We start from the raw sequence: 13,817 nt of genomic DNA, 5'->3' as shown, positions 1-13,817 counted from the left end.
CCTGGTCTCCTCAGGTGCCCGGCACACCGTGTGCTGGTGTCACCTCAGGTGTCGGTCTCCTATGGCTGGTCCTGTGGCAGCATCACCTCTGGTGCCTGGTCCTTTTTCAGCCAGTGCCCCTCTGGCAGTGTCACCTCCGGTGTGGGTCCCCTGTGGAGGCAGCGCCCCTTTGGCAGTGTCACCTCAGGTGCCTGCTCATTGTGTCATTGCCCGCACGTCTGTGGGTGCTGGGACCTTGCCCTTGAGAGCCCCACTGCTCTCCCCACCAGGAGTTAGGAATTAGGGCTGTTTCATGCTCCCCCGTCACCCACACTGTTCTTGTTTGCAGGCAGGCATGCCCCCAACACCCTTGTGTCCTGCTGAACCCACAGAACCGGGCCGGTCTCAGCAATAGCCTTGTTCTGATGGTCCTGTGTTTGAGGGCTGCGTGTCTCAGACTGCATCTGCCAGGCAAGGCAGTGACCAGACAACAGGAATTTGTGTTTGAGAGCAGCTACAGCCGGGGTGCGAGTTAATCACGATGTACAAAGGTACACATGTTTGATGAGTGCAGCCATGGATCTATGGCAAATTAAGATTCATGTGCTTCAGAGTGTCTTTGCAAATCGTTGACATCACACAACAGGGAATGATCCAAAACAAATTTCCGTATGGAGACCCAGGGCTAGGTTCAAGCTCAGCGCCACCCCTGGTGTCTCAGTGTTGCAGCAAGTGCAAGAATTGCTGTCAGAGCTGAGCTTACCCCCGAAGTTTTTGTCTCACCCATTCCAGCCTGTAATTAGAGCTGCACTCCCCTGTCCTTGTTGTTTTTAATGATAAAATTGCATAATATGAAAGGAAAGCACAGAACCATCCAGTTTTCCCTACTTGGCTATGTAAATGAATGCATTTAAGAATCTGAATTATTTGATTTTTGGTGTTTTAACAGGTTAAAACGACAATCAGTGGTATGGAGGAGGACTTAGAAGTGTTCCAGGAACAAGCTGTGACTAAGTACGTAATGACTTACTCTCTTGGGAGTTGAATATATGACGGAATTGAACTATGTATGTTTATTAAAAATGTGAAACTCAAAATATTAATGATTTTGGAAGCAAACTTGATTCTGTATTTCTTCTGCTTTCCATGCAAACTGGAGAAGTTGCTAATAATTAAGACAAGACATCTTATTGCTTTGGCTAGTACTCTACTCACTGTTTCTGTTAGTTATTTTAATGTTTTAAATATTCATACCTGAACCAGAGGTGGGGGGGGAGAATGAAAGTTGTGTAGGGTTTTATTAAGAAACGTTAAGAAACGTTATTTCAAACTTTTTTTTTTTTGTAAAAGTACTTGGAGTTGCTAGGCTACAGCAATATAAACTTACATATCACAGCTCTTAAAACATTAAGAATCCTGAAAACAAGATTCATTGCTAAAGCCCTAGCCTTATTTTGCACAGATAATAACTACAACTGTTCCCCCGAAGTATTAAGTGCACTTTTCAAAAGAATACATAATCATTTTTTATTTTACATAATCCAAGTTTAATTCTTTTCATGTTAATCTGAAAAACATGTTAGTGTTTAATCTAAAAAATACGTTAGCACAGTCTTTCTAAAGAAATGAGAACATGAGTAAGATTTGATGTAGGAACTCATCCCATTCAGCAATTTTAAGGAACAAACAAACATAAGAAGTACTTCCCCACTTAATTACTTAAAACAGAATATTTATCCATCATAATTTTGTAAGTAAACTTACTAACTACTTTTCAAATAAACCAGTTTATTCTGCCATTATTACCAAGAAACAACACAATGTGATATGACACATATTAAGTGTAAAAGTATTTCTTAAAATAAAAGAGGCATGATCTATCATACCTTATTCTGGCCCAAGAAAGTTTTCAATGGGATTTAAAAGTGTTCTTTGAGGGAATTCTTTTTTCACATCATGGTTACATGATTTGTAAAAGTAGCCATATAAAAACTTGAATTAGAAAACCCCAAAAGTATTGCTATTCTTTGACTACAAGTCAGAAGACTATTTCAAAAATTCAGAATTCTGCCTTTCCTTTATTTTAATCAATATGTGAAATTTCAGGCTATTTGCAGATGCATCTAGAAGAATTTGTCCCATCATAAACCATAATTCTTGCTAGCTAGTTAGTTCCATTAACTATACAAAGATGCTGGAAGAGTAGTTTAGGATACATCTTCACTGAAAGGAAACAATTTCAGTCTATGCTGACAGTATTCCAGGGATAATACAGTGCCTTTAAAACTTGGGAAAATGGCTGAGTAATGGTGGTGAAAATCATGACAATTACATTCCAGCTGCTAGGACTCATAAATCACAAATTGTCTATGCATAGATGTGTATGATTCAGTGTGGTTGAAAGTTGTTAAATGAGTTGGTTGTAGTTCTTGTAATGGAACTTTGGGGTAGAAGATTCTATCAGAACTGGTTTGTATATTTCCTATTTTTAGAGCAAGGTTTGCAATAATTAAATTAATTAGTATTGACTGTAAATATCGAAGCCTAATGAATATACTATGTAAGATGGAATGTTTTACTTTTGTTTGCATAAATATGGCCATACTTACTTTCCTATTTGTGAGCAAATGTAAATAATGTGGGAAGAAGGTATAAATTCAAGACAGACAGTATGAACCAATCATTTCTTAAATAATCTGTTTTTAAGTAACAGCTTTATTCTAGAGTGTATGGACAATACCGTTCTTTCTATCATTCATTTTTCTGTCTGTTAGGAAACAATCACAAAAATGCAGACCTGTACAAAACTCCAAAGCAATAGATAGATAAATAGAGCTAGAAAGGTCTAACCAGTGCAAAAATCCTTTGTGATAACAAAAAAGGCCTGGAGGTGGTGAAACTTTTTATCTGGATTTTTGCCTAAATTTGGAAGCATTTTGTTTTACATGAAGATAAATAGTTATTAATGACAGTAGAATATGACTCATCTCTATTTTCACTTATATGGAGACAGAGCTTGCCTACACCACTTTAAAATGAGATAACTTTAAGTGTTTTGAGCTGTTTCAAAGTAAATGAACAAAAAGAAAAAAAGTAGATGCCACTTGCTGAAGTACAGGTCATTACTTCCCTGTGTGGCAAATCCATTTGCGGCATGCATTCAGCAAACTGGGAATGCTGAATCCACATGGGTAAAAAAACCCATGCATACTTCTTTGCTTATGGGAAAATTTGTTCTTTGTGTGTTTGCTTACACATGTCTTACTAAAGAAACCATTGCATTCCATATCCAGTGATCAAAATAAATTCTAACAACTGTGGTGCCAAAAATTTGGCCATATTCTGAGGGAGCTAACGAGCACTCTTTCCAAAACACCAATGGACTAAAGCAATAGTTATTGCAGCAAGTAGCACCTCTCTGCTAGTGAGTGGGGATAACTGCAGATCTGTCTTCAATACCAGAGCCATGGTACAGAGTAGTTTCGGTAGTAGAACAGCAGTAGTAATCTACAACTTCACATACAGATTTCCTTTTGCAGCTGCAAATGTGCTTAGAGGATCCAGGTAAGAAATTAAAGAAAATGAAGACAGACTGAGAAGCTCTTTCAGAAGGGGTTTTTCTTTCAACTGTTCCCTTTTATGTAATCACGACTCTAGATTCAAGAAGCATGGAAGAACTGTTAAGAGAAATTTTTTATTAGCAGAAAATGTGGAATTTGCCATGTGCAGGAAGATCTGAAAGAGGCAGGTGAAATTTAAGAGTGAAAGGTGTCAGCCATGATGGATCTGAAAGGGTAATCTGATGATCTAGGCTAGAAGTTGAATTCTTACTTGTATAACAATATTTAGATTATCCATGTGACACAAGATAAAGCAAGCACCTGTTTCTGAAGGCTAAAATAAGACAGCTGAGTCATTGCTGGTGGTTCACCAAAGTGTTGCATTAGAGGAGGCTGAAGTGCACAGGTCTTTACAGCAGTATCAAGGAAAAGGTAGTCCTGATGTAACAGGTAGACCTGATAAAGCAGTATCACTTTATCTTCTGTCTTCAAAATCCCATTTTATATTCCACCCAGAGGCAGCAAAGTTTGCCCATCATTGATGCTACTTTTGAGATGGGTTCCAGGCACTTAGGAGAGGGGTGTTTTTGTTTTGAGTGATATACATCACTTGCTTGCATTTCAGTTATTGTCATCCTGTGATTCATATTAAATTTCAAATCAGCATTACCAACAGTTTTAACATTAAAAAGTCATTAAGATTTATGTGTGCATTTCAAAAGCCCTTCCAAACGTAACATTGATACCATCACAGTTTCAAGGATTTGTGGATATAAAAGAAGTTCTAAAGAATTTAACTTCAAAAAATCATGCTAAATTTTAATTATGATGTTATAAATCTAACAAATTCACTCAAATTTCCTGTAATAATTATCAAAACAAGGGATGTGCACAATTTAAGCTCCAAATAAAAGATTTGTGATATCCACATTAAGGAGCTTTTTTTTAAGTTTAGTGCAGTCAAAAGTTGAGCATGCAGGCAAACTCAAGATTGATGAGTGAGGTTCCGCCTACAATTGAAGGCATCATTTAACTTTCCCATTTCTTTCTTTCTGTTGTTGAAAAGTGGTTAGTTTGGTCACAATTAAAACAGAATTGTAAATAAATGTAAATAAAAATTTGTTTCCTCCCTTATTCCTTATTTGAAAAAATAAATTTCTTTATGTTTTTAGAGCTTCTCCATGTGAAGCTGAACTTCAGGAATTAGTGCATCAAATTGACATCATGGTAAACAGAAAGCAAGTAGAATGGGAAAGAAAGATGAGAGCTTTGGAAGCAAAGATGGATATCCAGGATCAAGAATTAGCAAGTGCCCAAAGCAAACTGGATCAAAAAGGTCAAGAGGTATTTAAGAATATCACATTCTATAAAGAAAGTATTTATTCTTGTAGTTTCTTATTAGCATGCTTTAAATTCTCCATAAGACCATTTGTTCTATCATGTCAAAATACCAAACACCCCTTAAAGGTCACTAATTATCCTTAGTGTTTTGTTTTAAAGTGTGCTTCTGTTCTGAAAAGTGATTGTAAAAATGTCATTGAAAATCTCATATTTCTTCTATTTCCCTAAAGTCTACATCAAATATTCTCGGGTTAGCTGTAAAAAGATAGTTTGGTGTTTTTTCTAAATGCCAGCATTTCTCATTTCATCAGAAAGTTTAAATGGAAGAATGCAGTTCAAAAAGGTTTCCAAAATCATGTCTTTGTTACTTCTGTTTATTCCTGGTTTTTAACATTTTACATAATATACTGTCTTTGTATGATAATTTTACTCATTGTGAAGACTTGAAATGTATTACTACTTCAACTTTCATATGAAACTTAAAGCCCCAGTGTACCTGATGTTGTCTGTATTTCACAGTCTTTTCTTCTGAATAATTATTGAGAAGCATCAAGAAATCCTTGCATAGGGTTCAGTTCTAGTTCAAGCCGGCTGAATTTTGCACGAGGGAATCCTTGTGTGAGCTAGGTGGCTAAATTCCCTGTGGGAGTTTTGAAAATGGAGTGACTCTCCCTAATGAGCAATTAGGAATTTGCCCTTAGTCCCTGCAGTCAGAGGAACCAAGAGAAGAATTCAAGTCGCCCATCCTGATAGCATCAATTTATTTGCTGTACAGAGACATTATCTGAAATACCTCAGCATATTCTACCAAGCTTCCAAGTGCCCCCTCCAGAAAAGCACAGGTGCGGTGTATGCTCTCTGTCATATTTCTCAGGTCGCTGTGAAGCTCAGTAATAATTTATGATGTCACAAATGGCACTGCACTTAGGGAGCTGAAATGAGTCCACAGTGTCTTCTGGTAATTTGTACATAAATACTGGAAGGTAATTTGTATCATTTTATAAGCCAAGCAAGGAAAATTTTCACAGTCGGGAACAGCGTAGTTGGGTTGAAAAAGCTTTCAGGAATGGTCTTTCATGACAGACTTGTGCAATATTATGACTAAATCATAACATCAGCATATAATGAGATTTTTTACCATAAAATTCCTAGTTTGATGTTTACAATCTAGGTCTGTGGTGTGCACTTCTATTATCAAGCTACTAATTTAATACTTATTTTTAACATCTCTTCTTAAAGCAGTGATCTTCTTTCAAAGTTTCAAATTACTTTCCCAAAAATTGCATATTTTGAAAAATGTCAGAAAAGGTACATTTGAATGCTTATTTTAACTTTAGGTGGGACTACTTCAACAAGAATTGGAAAACTTACAGAAAACTAAAAATGAAATGGCTCAGAGTTATGAAACTCAACTTCAAGCACTGAAATCTCAAGTAAGAAAAATGTCAGTTTCATTATTTTGTGATTGCAGTATAAAAAACTTACACATGCCAAATTGTATAGATGTGCCATCATGGATTTGGGAAAGATGAATCATGTCATACAAATGGCAAATGGCTACAGCTTCTTACCAGGCTCCATTATAATTTATGTACTGTCATGTCAAAACTCTTTGGATGGATTTTGATGTGGATATGACATCTGTTATGAAGACAAATACTTGATTTCCTAACTTCAGACTAATAAACTAAAGCCTTGGTGAATGAATAAAATAAGTAATTGGATTCATGCTAATATGAGTCTGATGCATGTTAGGCGTTTTAAGATTAATACTGTGCTTATCATGTCTTTGCTATTTCTTTTTCTGGTTTTAGTTTCCCTGATTTACACAACTGTTAAAATGGCCTGATAGCTTTCCATAAGGTGTGGATTTCCTTTGTATCAAAACTGGAGTAACCCACATTAATGATGTTGGGAATTTGTTCTGGCTTTATTTATTTCAGAGTATTTGTGCAGCCTAGAAAGCCAGTTGTATCCTGGGCTGCATAAAAAGAAATGTGGCCAACAGGTTGAGGGAGGTTTTTCTCTCCCTTTTCTGCTCTGGTGAGGCCCCACCTACAGTGCTGTGTTCAGCTCTGAGGTCCTCAGTATGAGAAAGATTTGGACCTCTTGGAGCAAGTCAAGAGGAGGCCATGAAGAAGATCAGAGGGGTCTGGACCAGCTCTCCAGTGGAGACAGGCTGAGAGAAAGGACCAGAGTTTTAAACTGACTGAGTGCAGATTTAGACTGTACCTGAGGAACAATTTATTATTTTTTTTCAGTGGGGGTGATGAGACATTGGAAAAGGTTGCCCAGAGAAGTTGTGGATGCCCCATTCCTGGAAGTGTTCAAGGCCAGACTGGATGGGGCTTAGAGCAAGCTGGTCTAATGCAAGGTGTCCCTGTATATGGCAGGGGTGTTGGACTAGATGATCATGTAAAGGTCCCTTTCAACCCAAACTGTTCTATGGTTTTATGATGCAGTTTGGCTGTGTTTGCTCTGCACCTATCTGTTTGTTTCTTCAATATTTTCTACTTCAATCATGAATATAAATTCGTAGCAAACATGAGTTGATTCTGTTTCTCAGATTTTAACAACCGAGGTACACAACTCTGCATTGTTTTTCCTGCTACTTTTCTGTTCCCTTCACTGGATTCTTCTACCAGAGATGTAGTGTTATAATTCAGAATTTCCAGTCACCACACTTAGTATATAGTGATGTAAGATTGCATAAATTGGGTATCATTATTTTCATTTAAAAGTACATCTGAGTCCATCAAATGAATAAATCTATTACTTATTTTTAATGTTATGTTGTATTTAATTTATCTTTTCTTCTACAATTGAAAATGGATTTGGAAAACAATTCTTTAAATAGGCAGTGAATGCTTTGGCTGTTTTGTAATTAACACTTCTAATCATTTGGGAAAGTAGCTAGAAATAAAAGCTGGTTTATAATTTACACAAATTACAGAAAAGCATCATCTTAGCATGATTGTTGAGAAGATAAACATCACATAATGAAAAGGAGTGTTACATTTTATGTATAAGTAGTAAGGTATCTTTTAGCAGTGCAGAACTATTCTCAAAAATATAGTAAAGCTCTTTTTTCTTTATAACATTTGCTGCTATATTTTTCACTTCTTAATTTTTTTTTATCCTGTGCTAAAAATGCTTGAGTTTATGTTACATGTTGTTGCTAATATCTTCACTGAAATTGAACCTTTTGAAATTGAAAGTCCAGGCAATTTTTCAGAAAGATTTTTATTTTGGAGTGTTCAATTATCCTACAAGTCCTTTCCATGGGCAAATACAACCTGTTTTCTCTTTTATTTTTTAAAGAACCTGTCGTTTTCTAACCTACAAGCTTTTCTCTTTAAATCTGGTTATATTTCTTCCTCAAACTATCCTTTTTAGTTACCACTCAGACCACTTAACCTTTCTTTGGGTTTCTTGATTGCTTCTTCTTCTATCTTTATGCAAGATAAACTTGATAGAACTTTGGATTTCTAGCTCTTAAGAATATAGGTCACTTTCCCAATCCACGTCTCCAAACATTTCATTCTCTCAGTCATCCTCTTCCTCTTTCTAAAGGTTCCAGCACTGATGCTGTTTGCATTTTATTTTCCAGTGCCCATTCCTCTCCTTTGACCAAACCATATTTCTTCATGAAATATCCACCTCATTCACCTTGACTGAAAAAGAAAACTGTTAAATGCCTCTGTTAAGGGGCCTGCCTTGATTCTCCATGTGATAAACAGAAGTCTGCCTGTCAGAACAATTCCTAGCACCTTTGCTAGACAACAGGACTGTCCCACTCTGCTCCTCTAGCTTTTGCCACATCTCCTTAATGAATTTCTTTCCTGAACTACAGGACTGCATTTTCTGCAATGGAATGGCTTTAATGTCCCAAATTCTGAGCTACACAAACTCTTATCTAAAATATAGACCTTCTGTGGCAATATTAATTTTTGCCTTATCTCCTTTGATTCCCTTCTTTCAGTTCTTGTTCTCACTTGGAAGTTATACCACCTTCTAAACAGTAGAATCTTACGAGCTACAATTTAGTTTTGCACAAATTGTGTGTTACTATTTACCAATAGCATTGTATCTTCTCAACAGATGTATTCTTAAAATCCCACTGAAGATTTCTTCCTTCCTAATCGTGATAAAAATAGTAAGGATGACTTTTTCTAGCTGTCAGAATGCTAGGCTATTCAGAATGAATTTCTTTTCTGTTTAATGAGCAGTATTCCCTCTGAATTGATTGTGTGCCTGTTGAATGCAGTAAAACCTATATTTTTCTTGTATTAGGGAAATAATTCCTAGTATATAACCTGAAACTCCTAGGCTACACTGTTGTATTCGTTCAAACATGCAGCATTTTATCATAACTAAATAGCAAAAATTTCTGAGGTTCATCTGCATTACTTTGATCCTTCTTTTTCTTTTTTTTATTTTAATATATTAATGCCTAGTAAATATTCTGACTTTGAAAGTGATGGAAATCTCTCAGCAAAAGAACAAGGATCCTTTCTTGCTCTAAGAACTTTGCAGCTAATTTCCTCACTTAGACATGTAAAACCTATGTCTGAGCTATCCAAGCTTCCTTTAGAATCACCAGAAAGAAATGGACACCCCCAGAATACAATTTGTGTCAGTGTATGACAAGAATTTAAGATAGCTGGAATGACTAAGCATTTACAGGCAGATTTTTCTGATGCAGAGTATCTCAGGCTTGTATGTGTAACTTTCAGGAATCTAAACTAAGATGGACTCTACCCCAGAACTCACTAAAATGCCTCATTTTTTTTTAACATGACAACATGCAAACAGAACAACTTGGACCTTTTAAAGCAAATATCTGGCCTTAAATGAAAGGATTTTGTCTTTCAGTCTGGTTTCCAGTCATTGTAACATCCAGACAACAATTTGCCTTTAATATCCTACTGTCATTAAATATCTAAGATTCAAACTAAATGTTCTCATTTTGGCCACTCTGTTCCATTTTGGACTGATTTACCAAGTTGTTTGGATACTATATTTCCTAGCCTTTTTAGCATAAGCATTCCAATACCCGTCTTATCTGAACTGATTCTTCCCAGGCAGCTCACATATGCCATAACATATTCAAGAGCAAAACTCTTATTTGCAAAAGGATATCTTTCTTCCAAGGTCAATGAGTTCCATGTTGTTTGAGCCTGGATACTCTGACTCATTTTAAATATTTTATCTTAACTCTGTTCTCTGACAAAGTCAATTTCAAATATAGGCAGCTTCACTGCAAGACTTTTGATTTGGGTTTAAAGGTGATAACTCAGCTCTGTTATGCCCATGTTACAGAATTGCTATTCAGACATTCTGAGTTAGTGAAATCTGTGCCTGGGCCTCTTCATATCATAAAACTTCCTAGTCCAGGACAATCTGTCTTCTTGTCATCTTTTCAATTAGTTTTTGCTGTCCCATATTATGATTCTCAAGTTCATCTCAAATGTGTCTAGGAAGTTTCCAGATTAATTTTTAATTTGTTTCTGTTCTGTATCTTTTCTAGACTTCTTTTTGCCATGTTTGTTATCTGAACATACCTCAATTGCTCATTCAGTGTTGACTCAACAGGATTCCATTCCATTTCCAAACAGTAGTTCACTTTGAGCTGTTAACAAATATATGAGATTTTATGGATTTTGTTTGGGTATACAAAGAACTTTATGTGAGAGTCAGGTTTTTTAAAGTCATATATATTTAAATGTAAAGGAACTGAACAACAAGAGACATGATCAGTATTTATTGGAAGCTTCTTTTCTGCATAATATTCTTCCTAAAGTTCTTTCACTCAACTTTCCACAAGACAGTATTTTTAGTGTTTCCTTTATCAATACCCTTGGCTTTGCATTTTTTTTTCAAAACCAAATGTACATGTTCCTAGCAAACAGTATCACTTTTCTGTATCAAATCTGTAAACAGGCACTAGACAGACCCTTTGTTTTTTGCAGTGTGATGTGAAAAAACTGATGTGAAAACTGGCTGTTTTTCTGGAGAGGCTGGTCCTTCTCCTGGCACCTTTTCTTCTGTGCCTCTGACTCCTAAGCCAAGCTTTCATGGTGTCATGTAGGCAGTGTCTGTTGTCTATTTAGTGTCTAATTCTGAGACCCACACAGTGGTACCAGAAGAGTGCCATCATCACATACATAACATTTCAACAATTTTCATCATAAGAAAGAACACGCAAGTTTAGCGTACATTAATGATAATCTTTCATTCTGACTAGTGAAGCACCCTTTAAATTGTCAACACAAGATGGCAGTAAACAAGTACAGAACAATCCATATGAACACCGTAGAGGAAATGACTCTGTGGGTAGCAATGCCATGGAGAGCTGCAGCAGAATTAAGTAGCTGTCAAATGAACCCATTTGAACAGTTAGTTAACATTTATATGAGAGCATAATCTTGTTCATCTGTGATAACTTTATTAATTGATTTTAATGTCATTAACTGATTTTTTGTTACATTGATTAAACATTTGGAATGGTAAAGCTGCAGTTGATGATGCTAGTTTAAAGAAAACTTTGGCCATGTGATCCTTCTTCATAGATTCTGCATGTTCAACTCTACTTTTGTTTTTAGTTCTCAAAGTTGATACACAGCTATGAAAAGCTACAGTCATACCAGTTAAAACAAAAAAAGCTCGAAAGCAGAGAAAAATGTGAGGAAAATCTGGAGACATCATCTAACCCAAGGGATTTATGCGTGAAACTTGAGGTAAGAATAGTTGTCATTATATTTTAATTTTAATATGCTTCTAGAACTAATCTTTGATTTAAAATTGTAAACTTTATTTTGCTCATTGTTCTACAAAAATTATATCATTGTCTTGCTTTGGCAAGAATGGTTCTTAGTTTTAATATTATTTAATAGCAAATTTTTTGTAAATTTAACTATAAATAAATTTTACTTTTTTCCTGATGAATAGATGTATACGGGATAACACAGTCTCCTTTGAGGGATAACACAGTCTCTTTTGAGGCATGAGAGCTTGTACATGTACAGGATACTGTCACATAATACCTATCATTAATTCAAGTTTTATAGACCTCAGGAACAACCTTGAGCACATTGGACTACATAGAAAAAAATTTTTAGGATTGGAAAACTGCTTGTTAAACCTATATCCTGTCAGTACCCATATGCCTGAAGCAATCCATGACCTTGACCTCAGTGCCTGATTTCCCTAGGCAATGTATGAGGAAGGATTGGGCACTTAAAAATACATTCGAACCCAGCATACTGGCTGGGGGACTAGATAATAGATGCTGAGAACAGGGTTCAGTCATACTCCCTATCCCTTTGGACATGGGCTGGATTTTAGTGGACTTATTCTTGAATGCAGGAAGACACTGATTTTTGTTCATAATTCCCAGCCTTGACTTCTCAGAGGTTACTTTATGATCAGTGGAATAATATGATAATAATATGTGGAATAATATGATCTGTGGTATTTATTGGACCAGCGGGAAAGTTAGGCAAGATAGAGAGCTTGTAGAGAGTGTGCCCGCAAGTGGTGTCTTCTCTCCAAATGGCTCTGGCTGCCTTCACTGGGCCAGAAACTGATATCCAGTATTATTTCTTCTAACTGAGCAATATCATCTCTAGGTATGCTAATTTTTGCTGCTTCTTTTTTATCTGATAAATTTCCTGATATCCTGAGCTAAATGAAACAACTTCAAAAGGAAGAATTTTGGAGCCTATTGAAAAATAACATTTGTCTGTTACGTAGAAAACTAAGATGGGAAGATTATACTTCAGGTTCAGTCTTGAAAGATTTTTATACTGAACCCTCCACTTATGGGAAGAACAGTCTAAGCAGTAATCTGATGAAGCATAGGATGATCACAAAGTCCATGTTTTCTCTGTCCATCCTTTGAGAAGAGCATAATAAAGTAGTGTGTGCTCCACTTGCTTGCTGGGCTGGGTGATGTAGGCAAAGCAAGGAGAGTGGAACCAGTTGATATGGGAGCTGCTTGCCCAGCTCTAAGCATGGGGAGGACTTACATGTTTATGATGTAGATTTCTGATGTAGATGATTTGGACACTTTGAGGACTTTGCAATCAAGAAATTCAGCACCAGTAGATTTTAAGTAATCTCCTACTTTTAACCCAAATTAAGCAGGGTCTTAGGATCTGTATTTTGGAGTTGCCTTGTACATTATTCTGTAAGATATAGGACTAACTTCTGTGACCTTCAGGTTCCTGTATCCACATAGACACATCCCAACTCTGTCTGTGTTGGGATGTGTCTATCTGATGTTGGCTGATGTTGGCTGTCTGATGTTGGCTGTCTCCTCCCCATGGAAGTTCTCATCATCAGAAAAGCTACAATGCTTTGGACTGCAGCATAGCTGCCAACATCAGCTACTACAAGAATAATAAATGGGTTGTACATCTATCATTGATATATCACTACTGTCAGCTAATTTGAGAATAACCTTACTAAAGATTAAAATGTGAAAATAATGCAAGACAATGCTATAATTTGATTAATTATGCAGTATGAAAAATGGGTGCTTGGAATATATTCAGCAAATTTGAGTATTCAGGAAATAATTACTGTGGTGAAAATCTACTAAGCTCAGCAGTGCTTTAGTAAGGCCTTGAACCTACAGTCCTCATTAATACGTGTTGAGAAATAGTCAGGTTTTCTTCAGTAGCAAAAAAAAAAAAAAAAAAAGCCTTATTGTTTTAAATTTGGGGAATATGCCAGTTTAGCTTAATTGGAAAATATCATCTGTCTTTTTGAAACAACATTTCCATTAGTTTTTAATATATAAATCAGTGTACTGTTATTTTGCTGAATTTTCAAACTAAAAGAGCAACGGTTCTAGTAACTGACATTTTGCTTATTTTTAGGGTACTGCCTTTAAAATATATTTGTGAACATACAAGGTTTGGCATGAGTTTA

General features: G+C 36.1%; 1 protein-coding gene across 1 annotated transcript in view; it reads left to right on the top strand.

Moving 5' to 3' along the window:
• Positions 1 to 931: 931 nt before the first annotated feature.
• Positions 932 to 13,817, top strand: part of DEUP1 (deuterosome assembly protein 1) — a 39,905-nt gene continuing 27,019 nt past the window's right edge. The window contains exons 1-4 of the mRNA XM_077173987.1: positions 932 to 993; positions 4,712 to 4,883; positions 6,218 to 6,313; positions 11,486 to 11,620. Of these exons, the coding sequence (XP_077030102.1) occupies positions 950 to 993; positions 4,712 to 4,883; positions 6,218 to 6,313; positions 11,486 to 11,620 (447 nt within the window). The 5' untranslated portion in view covers positions 932 to 949. The remainder of the gene's footprint in view (positions 994 to 4,711; positions 4,884 to 6,217; positions 6,314 to 11,485; positions 11,621 to 13,817) is intronic.

Source organism: Agelaius phoeniceus, chromosome 2 (assembly GCF_051311805.1).
Source record: "Agelaius phoeniceus isolate bAgePho1 chromosome 2, bAgePho1.hap1, whole genome shotgun sequence".
Taxonomy (NCBI): Eukaryota; Metazoa; Chordata; class Aves; order Passeriformes; family Icteridae; genus Agelaius; species Agelaius phoeniceus.
Note: the sequence above shows the minus strand (reverse complement) of the source record. Positions and strands in the feature narration are given on the sequence as shown.